The sequence below is a fragment of the Geotrypetes seraphini genome, chromosome 8, assembly GCF_902459505.1.
Source record: "Geotrypetes seraphini chromosome 8, aGeoSer1.1, whole genome shotgun sequence".
Classification (NCBI taxonomy): Eukaryota; Metazoa; Chordata; class Amphibia; order Gymnophiona; family Dermophiidae; genus Geotrypetes; species Geotrypetes seraphini.
The window spans coordinates 60,798,876-60,811,997 of record NC_047091.1 but is presented as its reverse complement, the minus strand read 5'-3'; the positions used below and the strand labels follow the sequence as shown (position 1 = coordinate 60,811,997).

The 13,122-nt window shown below is 44.0% G+C and overlaps 1 protein-coding gene across 2 annotated transcripts in view; it reads right to left on the bottom strand.

The window, feature by feature from the left end:
* Positions 1 to 12,432, bottom strand: part of KPTN (kaptin, actin binding protein) — a 33,940-nt gene extending 21,508 nt beyond the window's left edge. Inside the window, exons 1-9 of one of the 2 annotated variants that reach the window (XM_033956361.1) lie at positions 11,876 to 12,432; positions 9,466 to 9,548; positions 8,726 to 8,810; positions 8,540 to 8,594; positions 7,616 to 7,691; positions 5,963 to 6,036; positions 4,300 to 4,409; positions 3,896 to 4,006; positions 3,704 to 3,782 (exon numbers count right to left, since the gene is read on the bottom strand). In XM_033956361.1, coding sequence (XP_033812252.1) covers positions 3,704 to 3,782; positions 3,896 to 4,006; positions 4,300 to 4,409; positions 5,963 to 6,036; positions 7,616 to 7,691; positions 8,540 to 8,594; positions 8,726 to 8,810; positions 9,466 to 9,548; positions 11,876 to 12,101 — 899 coding nt within the window. In that variant the 5' untranslated portion in view covers positions 12,102 to 12,432. Of the gene's footprint in view, positions 1 to 3,703; positions 3,783 to 3,895; positions 4,007 to 4,299; positions 4,410 to 5,962; positions 6,037 to 7,615; positions 7,692 to 8,539; positions 8,595 to 8,725; positions 8,811 to 9,465; positions 9,549 to 11,840 lie in introns of both variants that reach the window. The other variant, XM_033956362.1, reaches the window with a different exon arrangement.
* Between the last annotated feature and the right edge of the window lie 690 nt (positions 12,433 to 13,122).

Here is a 13,122-nt window from a genome sequence, read left to right as displayed (position 1 = left end):
CCTTCAGAAAGAAAGGGTTCCTCTGAGTCTCCCCACAGATCAGGATCCCTGACATGGGAAGCATGGTCCCGAGACTCAGGTGTCGATGATTGTAAGTGTCGGGTTTTGCGCACCGACTTACCCGACCTCATCGATATCGAGTCAGGAGATGTTATCGGTCGCACCGGTGCCGAAGTCTGTACCGATTGATGGTGAGCTCTCGGCTCTGGTGCAAGAACTGGCATCGATACCGATGAGGTTAGTTGAAGCGGTACCGAAATAGTGGAAGCAGGTAACATAGGCTGTTCCACAATCGGTACCGGTAGCTCGGTGCGGGCCGGCACCGGAAGGTTCGGAGCCAGGATAGCAGGGAGGAGCTGTTTTAATTGGTCCCTAAGCTGTACCTGAAGGATGGCCGTGATGCGGTCATCAAGGGATGGCACCGGTACCGCCTTTTTCTTCTGCGGTACCTGCGGTGCCGCTCGACGCCCCGGAGATGAGGAGCCCGATGTCGAGGGACTCACCTCTATAGGGGCGGAGCGCTTCCGCTGGCGTCTCACAGTCGGCAGGATTGGACTCACTGCACTCGAGACCGGAGGACGCTCCAGCGGGGAAGGCTTCTTAGCCGGCTTACCTGACTGGTGAGACGCCGGTGCGGAATCACGCGGCGTCGAAGAAGAGGGTGCCGACTGAATCGGTGCCGAAGCTGGAGTCGATGGAACGGGGTCGGACATCTCGGCACCGAACAGTAATCGCTGCTGGATTTGGCGATTTTTTAATGTCCGTTTTTTTAGAGTGGCACAGCGGGTGCAAGTAGAGGCCTGATGCTCAGGACCCAAACACTGTAAACACCAGTTGTGTGGGTCCGTGAGAGATATAGGCCGAGCACACCGCTGGCACTTTTTAAAACCCGGTTGAGGGGGCATGAAAGGGAAAACGGCTTCAGCCAAATCGAAGGCCGAGGCTTCGATGGTGGCAGAAGGCCCCGCCGGGGAAAGATCAAATTAAAGAAAAAATTAAGGATTTTTTTTTTTTTTTTTTTTTACAAAATAGAAAAAAGAAAAGAAATAAGGTAAAAAGTCAAAAGTTTACGCGAGCGGGAAGGCAAAGTAGAAAAAAGTTTCAACAGCCGTTGAAAAACGCGTCTTCTTAGCTCCGCGGAAACTAAGAAACTGAGGGACCGCACGCCTCTGTCGGGCGGGAAGGCACTCGCGCGTGCGCGGTGCGGCCGAGCTAGAACTTTCTAAAGTTCTTAGAGTGCAATCACTCTATAATTGTCCGTACCGGGGCTCCGTCGGTGCCGTCACCCATCAGTCAAGAATATGCTGCCTGCTTGTCCTGGGATAAAGCATTTGATAGAGTGGAATGGAAGTTTATGTATCAAACTTTAGAATGGTTTGGTATAGGACCAGGCTTTATAAAAATGATTCAAACATTATATAGCTCCCCTGGAGCAAGATTAAATATAAATAATAACTTATCTAATAAATTTAACTTGCTAAGGGGAGTTAGACAGGGTTGTCCTTTATCTCCCTTACTATTTGATATCGTTCTAGAACCCTTATTAATTGTAATAAATCAAACTAAGGGAATAAAGGGAATCACATTTTCTAATTGGGAATTTAAATTATCTGCATATGCAGATGATATTTTATTATATTTAAGAGAACCAGAAGATACCATTCCACATCTACTTAACTTAATAGAAAAATTTTGGAAAAATTTCTGGTTATAAAATCAATTGGGGAAAATCTGAAGTTCTTCCAATTAACATCCATTGTACTAAAGGATTATTTAACTCATTTTCATTTAAATGGAAAGAGGAAGGACTAAAATATTTAGGTATTCTTATAAAAAATACAATTGATGAAACAGTTAAAGAGAATGAAAAACTTTTATTAAAGAAAATAACAGAAATGTGCGAGCAATGGAATCCTTTACATCTTTCTTGGTGGGGAAGAGTCCAAACAATTAAAATGATGATTTTACCTGTGGTTTGTTATCAAATGAGTATGATCCCAATATTTTTTCAGGGGTCATTTTATAAAAAGTTAAACAGTATACTTACAAAATTTGTTTGGTTTGGGAAAAGACCCAGAATCGCTTTAGCATCATTACAAAAAACAATCAAGGAGGGAGGGGTAAATTTTCCAAATTTCTATAGGTATCATCAAGCCTATATATTAAGACAGGGTATGTATTGGATCCTCCCAGATCTCATGGAAAATATACCCGATTGGTTATATTTAGAATGGCGCCTCATGTTCCCTTTACATCCAGAACATTTCATTAGTATAACAATCCCTAAAAGATATAAAGATCACAGAATTCTAATAGATACATGGAAAACATTAAGATTTATAAACAATTTATCACCAGATCCATTGGCTAAATCTTTAAATCAATCTATTTGGGTAAACTCCAGGATCAAAATTGGTGGATTTAAAATAGTATGGAAACAATGGATAAAAGCAGGTATACGTACGTTAAAAGATGTAATATTAAATGGATCACTGCTTAGTTTTTCACAATTGCAACAAAAATTTGAATTAGACAAAACACAATATTTTAAATGGATGCAATTGAAGCAGGCTATTCAGGAAGGGTTCCCTGAATGGAAGAATCTGGACACTCATTATAGTTTACCAATCCTTTGTTTTCAAGCGGATTTTCTAGGACACCAAGCCGCAAAATGGTATAAGATTATATATGGATTTTTAAATTAAAAAAAAAGGACAGGACTTAGGGACATTTGGAGTATTGAGATAGGACAGACAATTTCTGCATCTCAATGGCAAAAATTTTGGTCCTGGAGAATACATACTACAAGGTCAGCATCTATGAGTCAAACATGGTTGTTTTTATTACATAGAATTTTATGGACCCCTACGAGATTACAGAAATTAGATAGTAATAGATCTAATAGATGCTGGCATTGTAAGATAGAAGTGGGGACATTGGACCATTTACTATTCTTTTGTCCCTACATTAATTCCTTTTGGAAATTAATTTGGCCCCAAATTAATAAACTATTAGAAAATCATGTTGGACTATCATATGATACAATATTATTTGGAACAGCAATGAGAACACAAAGTCCGATATCAGCTAACAATAATAAACTTTTATTAATTTTAACAGGGGTTGCCATTCAGCAAATTACTCAGAACTGGAAAGATTACACTAAATTAAACTACACTTTCTGGTGGAATTCGACTTGTCATATATATAAAATGGAAAAAGTATTGGCATTACAACAAGGTTATATTAAAAAATTTAATAAAATATGGGGACCATTGACAAATTTTTCTAATGATCAGACATCATAGCACATATATAGAACATATAAAAAGGGATGGGAAGGGAAATTATTGTAATAATATTTAGTTATATAACACTGATAAGGGGGGGGTTTAATTTACAATGTAAGAACAATTATTTAAAAATTTTCAAGTGTTTAATATAAATGAATGTAATACATGTATTTCACTTGTAAGAATTTTATAATAAAAAATATATTGGAAAAAAAAAAAAAAAAATGAATGTCAAGTGAGTTATGTGAATTAATTGTAATAATATTGTACACTTGTTGAGAGAAATAAAAAGGAATAAAGATTAAAAAAAAAAAAAAAAAATGTACAGCGCTGCGTACGCCCTTCAGCGCTATAGAAGTGATAAATAGTAGTAGTAGCATAAGGAAAAAGGCAAAAAGGCAAACACACACCTGTATACTACCGAGAGCTCAATGCTGCTGGTCACAAGCAGATTGAAATCCTGAGGCTGATGCTCCCTTTCCCAAGTTGCTGAAAGAGTACAGAAATCCTCACTACAAAACAGAAGGGCATCATACCGAGAGAAATGCATCGTGAGAGAACTGTAGGAAAGAGTCAAGAATCACCCAGTCCAACACCCTTACCCTCCAGCACGGAGCTCCTTACTTCCTCTCTCAAACAGCACGAGGCCAAGCAGAAGATGAGCACTCGGGAAATGGGACCATCTTGCTGGATGGTCCAACTCTGGAGAACCACTACGAGAAAGATCAAAGCTCTGCCTTACCAGTAAACAGAGAATTCCAGTAACTATACCTCACTCCTGTTCTGCAGTAGTCCCTCCTATTCTAATGCAATTCTCATACAGTTCTGCTAACAAACCTCACTTCCGCCCTGCAATACCAATGCTCCCTAAAGCCTGCCTCGCAGCACCCTCTGCAATTCTAGCACGGAGACCTTCACACACATCTCTGTACAAAAGCACCTCAATCTGGACATGCAGCTCTATTGAAAGTACATCTGTCTTTTGTGACAGGAATATCAGACTCACCTCGGGTGGTCTGATCCACATGGGAGAGACTCACAAACCCACTCTGGCAGCCAAAGGCTGTGATACGGCAGGTGGAGCTGGGGAGGTTATATACATCCATCCACAGCACACTGCCAAACATAGAAAGAAAAGAGATCAGTTCCAGCTTCCATCTTATACTTAATTCTTTATTCATCTTCTCAAGCATAACAGAGCTGATGAGATATTTCAAGCAGCCATAAAATGGTCTTCTGCATGTTTAAGAAAAAGTCACATGTACGGGCATTTAAACACACACACAACATAAGAGCAGTGAGATATATGGCAAGGATAGCTGAAGAGCATGTGCTGTAACTGTTATATCCCTTCCTAATTAAATCATACTGTGACAGGCACTTAAATAAGGGATACTCAAGATATTACCGTCTCTGTCTCTTTTTTTTTTTTTTTTTTTGCTCTGCTTTGCAAACCAGTCAAAAATGCAAGCGTCACATTTTCTTACTTAAAAAATACCGTTCCCTTCTTTGCTCAATGCAAATTCAAAATCTACATTTTGTTCTCTCTGATAGAGGATCATGAATTCCAGTATAAATTTATTTGCACCCACTTTGATGTAAAATATTAAAAGGACTGTGAATCCAGCCTTCTGTGCACTTCCTGTTAATTAGGACATGTTGGTCAACAGGCTTTTAGCACATGGAGACATTAACCACACTTTCCTCCCTTCTTCGGAACCTGAGCTCTCTCCAACTTTTCCGCAAACATCTGAAGACCTGGCTATTCTCTAAAATCTGATACCTATTCCATCTCTGGCACTCTAAGCCCTCTAAAAACCCCTCATACTTGGACCTCTAACCTTTCATTGTTAGTTCCTTTCTATCCCATCTCCTGTAAACCGTGCAGAGCTCTACGAATGTGGAGATGATGCGGTATACAAACCTAAGGTTTAGTTTAGTTTAGTTTAACAGGCCCTGGTGATTATTGACTGTACAGCAATTATGCAGAAAACATAACATGTTTACGCACTATTGGGAGAAATTTGTATATGGTACCTAATATTAGGTGCTACTTTCATGCCGAGTCTTTGGAGCGGAAAAGCATTCTAATGGATGCAAGACACAGATTATTATAGTCAATTTTTTTAATATCAATTATATTACAAGTGAGACTTAGATATTGAAACAGGGCATAAATGGAAGATCTGCATGAAAACAAACTTACACGCCCAAGTGTTTCCGTGTGGTTCTGCAAAGGGAGAGACATGGGTGGGCCAGGGGCGTTCTCTTAAAACACCACACACTGTTACAGAAATGTGGATCTACAACCAACTTGTATGTCAGGATTTATATCTGGCTCTGGTCTGTGTATATCCTTTGTGCCCAAAATTGAGCACATATCCCAGTACTGGGTGCTATTCTATAGAACAGCGCCCATTCTGGAACGCCCTTTATAGACTACTGCTCAGCACTGATTTGTTTCATTGCCAAATTTTGAGTTCTGTTTACTGAATCCAGCCTGTGATGTTATCTTTAGTGGCATAAGAGATTGTGTAATCAGAAACCTAGCCTTCTCAGGCCAAGCCCTTACAATTTTACCTACAGTGCTTGCTTGTGATACAGGAAATCTAGCACATTTTTCTTTTCACCAGTAATGCCCACCGTAAAATACTGGAGCTATTCCTTACTTGCTGGGCAGATCTTTCAGTTCTGGGAAGAGATTTTCTACAGGCTGTTCCTCGAATTGATGTAGGTCTTCATTCTGTGGGACAGGGCAAAAACACAGACGTCACTCATCTTACAAGGCACAGCCTCACCTGTCTTTAGAGTTTATTATGATTACCACCTATAAAAGGAGATACATCACACTATTTATCTACCTTCCCAAAAAATGTACATTGTACAACATATTCTGATTATAATTATAGCTTACTCCAGGCAGAATTCTGCACAGAAATTTTGAAAATTTTGGGCAAAAAATTTGAAAATTCTGCCCACAATATTTCAAAATTCTGCAAAGTTTATTTGTAGTGTATTGCATAGAATTCTCCTATCCCAAGGTCTGAAATTCTTTCCTGCCTTTTCCATTCTCAGGTTCCAAAATCAGTTCCCTCTCTTACTCCAACTCAATTCTCTCCCTCTAAATCCCACCCCTCTCTCACTTGCACCCTGAATCCCTTCCTTGGCCCCCATAGTCTGGCTTCTCTCTTTCCCTCTCTCCAATGGCTAAGAACCTCTTCCTCCCTTCCCATCCCTCTTCCTGTCTTCCCTCTCTCTTCTTCCAAGATCTCCCCCACCCCCACTTGCGGGTCCAGCATCCATGTCCTCTCCTCTCTACCCCCATACACTTGTGGGTCCAGCATCCAATCCCCCTCCTCTCTCCCCTCCCTTCACTTGTGGGTCCAGCATCTATGTCCCTCCTCCCTCCCCTCCACCACTTGCGGTTCAGCATCCATGTCCCCCTCCTCACTCCCCCCCCCACTTGCAGTCCAGCATCCTTTGCGGTACAGCATCCTAGTCCCCTCATCTCTTCCCACCACCCTCAACTTGCGGTCCAGCATCTTAGTCCCCTCATCTCTCTCCCCCCTCCACTTGCAGTCCAGCATTCATGTCCTCTCCTCTCTCCCCCATCACGGGCCTAGCATCCATGTTTCTTCCTCCCCAACTCCCTCAAATTGTGGTCTAACATCCATGTCCCTGTCCCCTCTTCCCCTGCACAGGTCTGGCCTCTTTCCCTCCAACTGATCCCTCCCAACCCCATGAGATCAGACACACCTGTGGGCCTCTCAGAGCAGTAGCAGCCGGCCAGCTGAAGCAGTGCTGTAAACAGGCTGCTTGTGGCCAGCCCTGCATCATCTACCCACAGGAAGTGATGCGGCAAAGGGAAAGCCCTGGCGTGGTTGGCCGCAAGCAGTCCAATCACAATGCTGCCTCTGCCGGCCAGCCAGCTGCCACCATTGCTGCTTCTTGGGAGGTCCGCAGGTATGTCTGATCTCACAGGGGTGGGGTTGGGTCATCGGGAAGGAGACCAAGCCCGCATGGGGGAGAAGGAGGGGTCAAGATGGAAGGTTTGAAATTCTGCACTGCGCAGTTGCGCAGAATTCCACCAGGAATAACACTTGGGTAAACCAAGGCACAGGAAAAAGTGTCTCTATTGAGGTCAGACAGACAGGCTAGGGATCAGAAGTGTAGCAGATAATATGGCTCACTTCAGTTCTACACAGAGTGAATCAGTAGCACATCCAGAATTAGAATTCAAGAGCTGCTCATGCCCTGTGTGTTACCCCATTTCCTTACCATTCTCTCAGCTCTTGCACAAAGATAACCACTGCCAACAATACCTCCTTATAAAGGTGAATTTGCTGATCATTCCCACTCAGTAAAAACACAGTTTCCTGCTTGTCCCCATCCTGTATCCTACAAGATAAAAGGATTATTAGGGGAAAATAATATGGAAAGGGTATTATACTGTTTTGGATCCTACAGCAAAATCCTCGCTCATAGAGGGGGTTGAAGAGAAATGGCAAGAGTTTGAGAAGTGTCAGACTCTAAATCCTAGTATGTTTGATCCCACTACTTCTAAAATTAAACTCTTTATCTCTGTCTTGTCTCCAGAGTCATTCAGTCTTACAGCCAAAATTGAGGCCCCCCGAGACAAGGTTAGGGGGATAAAGGAGATAAGACAGCTTCTCTAAGAGGAAAGGCCAAAGCGGCTAGGGCTCTTCAGCTTAGAGAAGAAACAGCTCAATGGAGATATGACAGAGTCTATAAAAGAGGAGTGGAACGGGTACATGTGAATTCCTTGTTTACTCTTTCTAAAAATACTAGGACTAGGGGGCAAGCGATGAAGCTACTATCTAGTACATTTAAAACAAACTGGAGAAATTTTTTTTCACTCAACGTGCAATTAAACTCTGGAATTTATTGCTAGAGAATGTGGTGAAAGCCGTGTGTTTAGATAACTTTATAAAAGAAAAGTCCATAAGCCATTATTCAGATGGACTTGGGAAAATACACTGCTTATTTCTAGAATAAGCAGCGTGAAATCTGTTTCTCTTTTGGGATCTTGCCAGGTAGTTACGAAACAGGCTAATGGGCTTGATGGACCTTCGAGTTGTCCCAGTATGGCAATTTTTATGTTCTTAGGATATCAAGTAGTGCCACATACAAGAAGTTAGGGGGATAACCATGTTAGTGAGTTGGTTTGTCTGCAAGAATTTTGTGTAAAGACCAATATGAAATTAAAAACTAGCAGTGCAACTTACTCTGCATGACACAGCTGGAAGGGTGTAAACTGCAACTCCAGATTCAAGCAGCTTTCTAATAAATATAAATACAGATAATAGAAGAGAGCTTTTTATTTATGGATCAAGCAAGTTAAACACAATATATTTACATTGAAAGAGCAACCATTGGTGCCTCCCCAAATTATTAGTTAGGATTCAACTTACGTGCTACTGAGTCCAAGTTATACTCTGATCCAGGCTCATAGTCACAGTATATGTTGAGGAAAGGGCTGGCTTTGTCTCCTGAATCCTAAAGAGAGATAAAGAAAACCCAGTCACTAAATTGACTGTGCCATCAAACATGTCATCAGGAACAGGGTAATTCAGCCAATGATTTTACTTCACTGCACCAAGTTCAAGGTTAGCATTTTTTTAATAAACAGCAAAGCAAGGCCACAAAGACATCATGGAAAAACGAGATGTGGCTTCAGCTTGTCACCTTCACAGACTTCTGGTGAACATAGAAAGCCCAGGGATAAATACGCAACCCTTCTGCTAAGGCATCATTGCCTGGTGAAATTGCTTTTTTTAATCTGACATTTCTTCTTTTAACTAAGGATGAATGGCTCCATCTCTGAGCATCTGTTCTCCTTTTTGCCTCATAGAAAGTGACAGCAGATAAAGCCTATATGGCCTATCCAGTCTGCCTATCCATAAAATTTACTAAACTCTACAATCCCTTCCTCTCCCTTACAGAACCTCAACATCTGATTTAAGACTTGTAGAAATTCACCAACCACTGCCATTAAAAATTAGTCTAAGAGACAGCTATATTAGTGGTTCTTCATCTATTGGCACACAGGATCAGTAACTTAAAAAGTGTGTTGCAACCTGAAAAGAATGTCAGAGGCACCATAAAAGGGATACAGTAGCAGTAATCAGAAACTATACCCCTCCCTCTTTACCTTAATGAAGGTGATTCCAACCACTAGACCTCTTTTGGGTAAAGATTTGCTAAAAGTATCAATAGCAACAATTTCAGCATCCACTGCAAGAAAAAAAACCCCAGCAAAAATCAGGTTATTTCTCCTCCTAAATACGTATGCTGTTTGCATCACTGAATCTGCTTATCTGAGAGCTTCCAAATGCAGCACATTGCTTCACACTAGAGAGCTGCATGGGAACGGGGACAACGGGAATCCCGCGGGTTCCCCCTTCGGGTCACGGGGATCCCGTAGGGACGCACCCTAGGGTCGCAGGGATCCTGTAGGGACACACCCTAGGGTCGCGGGGATCCCGTAGGGATGACCCCTAGGGTCACGGGGATCCCGTAGGGACGACCCCTAGGGTCGCGGGGATCCCTTAGGGACGCCCCTCGTGCTCTCGGGGATCCCGCGGGGTTCAATTTTTCTACCTGCCCTGCTGCGAGGCTCGTCTTCCATTTCCTGCCTGCCCTGCTGCAGCACACATAGCCAATCAGAAGTCTTCCCCGATGTCAGCGCTGACGTCGTAGGGAGGGCTTAAGCAAAGCCCTCCCTTCCTCCGACGTCAGTGCTGACATCGGGAAGACTTCCGGTCGGCTGTGTGCGGCAGGGCAGGTAGGGAAAAGGCAGTGACGTACCAAAAAGGGGGCGGTCCGCCCTGGGTGCAGCCATGGAGGGGGAATGTGCACAGCCGGTCAGGTCCCCTTACCTTTGTGGCGCTTCCCCCGACCAACTGACAACAGGCCCGGCCGACAAACCTCCCTGCCCTGTAGCCGCAAATCTAAATTACCTTCTTACAGCAGCTTCAATACTCCAGTTGCTGTAAGAAGGTAATTTAGATTCGCAGCTACAGGGCAGGGAGGTTTGTCGGACCGGGCCTGTTGTGTTGACGGTCAGGTGGGGAAGCACCACAAAGGTAAGGGGCAGGGAGGGAGAAAGGGAGGAAAGGTGGAGTGGAGAAGAAAAGACGCTTAAGAGAAATGGGTAAAACTGAGGGGGGGAGGACACTGAAAGCACTGGGGAAGACAAAGGGGTGGAGAAGGATGCTGAAAGGACATGGGGAAGGCGGGAGGGGGGGAGAAGGACGCTGAAAGCATAAGGGGAAGACAGAGGGGGGAGGACGCTGAAAGCAAATGGGGAAGACAAAGGGGTGGAGAAGGATGCTGAAAGCACATGGGGAAGACAAAGGGGTGGAGAAGGATGCTGAAAGGACATAGGGAAGACAAAGGGGTGGAGAAGGATGCTGAAAGGACATGGGGAAGACAAAGGGGTGGAGAAGGATGCTGAAAGGACATGGGGAAGACAGGGGGGGGAGAAGGACGCTGAAAGGACATGGGGAAGACAGGGGGGAGAAGGACGCTGAAAGGACATGGGGAAGACAGAGGGGGGAGAAGGATGTTGACAGGACATGGGGAAGATGGGGGGAGAAGGACGCTGAAAGGAAATGGGGAAGAGAGAGTGGGGAGAAGATGCTGGCAGTGAAGAAGACAGAGATGCCAGACCATGGAGGAGCGGAGGGAAGAAGATGGGTGCCAATTTGGAAGGAGGGAGAAAGGGAGAGGCAAAATAACAGAGCAAATGGAAGACGCAGAGAGAAGAGAGACAGTGGATGGAAGGAACTGAATGAGAACATGAGGAAAGCAGAAACCAGGCAACAAAGGTAGGAAATAAATTCTTTTTTTTTTTTTTGCTTCAGGATAAAGTAGTATATTAGTTGTGTTGATAAAAATTTATAAACATTAGAGGCTCTGGTAGAAACCTATTTACAAAGTATGTATTCTTCCCAATTAATATTTCCAAATTAATAAAGTCTTTTTGCTTATTTTTAAATGGGTTTCTACCAGAGCCTTTAATTCAGTAGCATAATTAACTGAAATAACTATTTCTGAAGTTTATAGGGACAGGCGGGGATGGGCAGGGACGGAGTGGATTCCTTGTGGGGACGGAGGGATTCTTCACGGGGACGGGTGGGATTTCTGTCCCCGCACAACTCTCCACTTCACACTCTTCTGATCTTACTGATTCACTTTGGCTGTCACTCTCTCCTTTCCTCCAACCCAAAGCTCCCCTTCTCCCTATCAGATCTGGGACAACTGTGATGCCTCAAACATCTGATCTTACTAAAATCTGGGTTTCATACCATAATAACCAGTAATCTGTATTGCATATACAGGCTTAAAAGACCGTATAATAGCGCCTAAGTCTTCGAAGACCACCAGCAGTCATGTTTTCAGGATATCCCTAAGCAATATCCATTGTATGTAAATACCTGTAATGCACTTTCATTAGGTATATCCTGAAAATACATCCAAGTGAAGGCCAAAGTAACAGAGTGAAGCTTGTACTGAATTACTCACTATGATATGCAACACCACCTCGTGCTCCATCTCACCTGGGATGTAGGTAAACTGCAACTCGCGAGCCACAGCCCGAATTTTCTGTCGGAGGTCCTGGTACTTAAAACAAATGACTTTGCCTTTAAGAGTGGCCAGTAGCAGCTCGGGCGCCTCTGGACCCCGACAACTAGCCAACCCATATATATTACTCTGCGACGGCAAGCGGCTGAAACTATCCTCTGCAAAAGGGCAGCTGCGACCCCACTCCCCATCCGCTGCCATCCTCCAGTACGGCACTGCCGGAGCCAGCCCGAAGGTGGGTCCTTTCCCCGGCTCAAAACGTTACTGGCAGAGCGTCGTTGCCAGCATCCAAGATGGCGGCAGAGCTGCTGCGTACCGATTGAGGCTGCATGATGGCAAATGAGCTGAGAGTGGAATGGGTAAAGTGTGAGGACTTTGGCTCCTAGGTGCAAGAACCTTCCTGGGGGTCTCTTCTTCACACCCAGCCTCAGTGACAGTCCTTTAATCTTGCCTTTGCGGCCGGCACTGATGCGGCCAACCCGGGGCCTTCCCTATGACGCAACTACCTGTTTCCGGTGGGACTGTACGGGTAGAGGGAAGGGTCCAGGAAGCGGCGTAGATTTAGCAGCCGTAGGTCACAGGGAAAGAGAGGGAGGGAACGAGCACGAAGTAGAGGAATAGACTAGTAGTTAGAGCACGGAGCTGCCACCAGAGAAGCTTGGTTCAAATGTTGCTGCTGCTCTTCCCCTGCTTGTGATTTTAGCCAAATCACTTAACCCTTCATTGCCAGGTACTTACTTAGATTGTGAGCTCTGCTCTGGGGACAGGGAAATTCTTATCTAATACACTGAGCTAACTGGACAAAAAGATGTCCAAAGAGACATAGAAGGTCAATGCTGGACAGAGAGAAAGGGACACAGGCAACACTGGAGGGTGATGCAGGAGGAAGGAGAGGGATACCATCTAGAGGAGCAGTGTTGGACAGATAGAGAGGCATATGGACGCAGAGAGGGAGGGCTAGAACAGAGCAAGAATCAGGGCAGAGGGGAGAGATGCTGGTGAAAATGGAGAGGAGAGGAAATGCCAAAAGAGGGACCACACAACAGCTGTAGAAAAAAATAATTTATGAATTATAACATTGAAAGTTTTTGGAATGGACATCTGGCAGAGCGGGTGTTAGCCATGTCTGACTGGATGGAGTGAGATAACCTGTTGGTTTCAATGGAAATAAAACACAGTTGTCTCAATCTGTCAATGGAAGTCAAACCCCGATGTCTGAAAT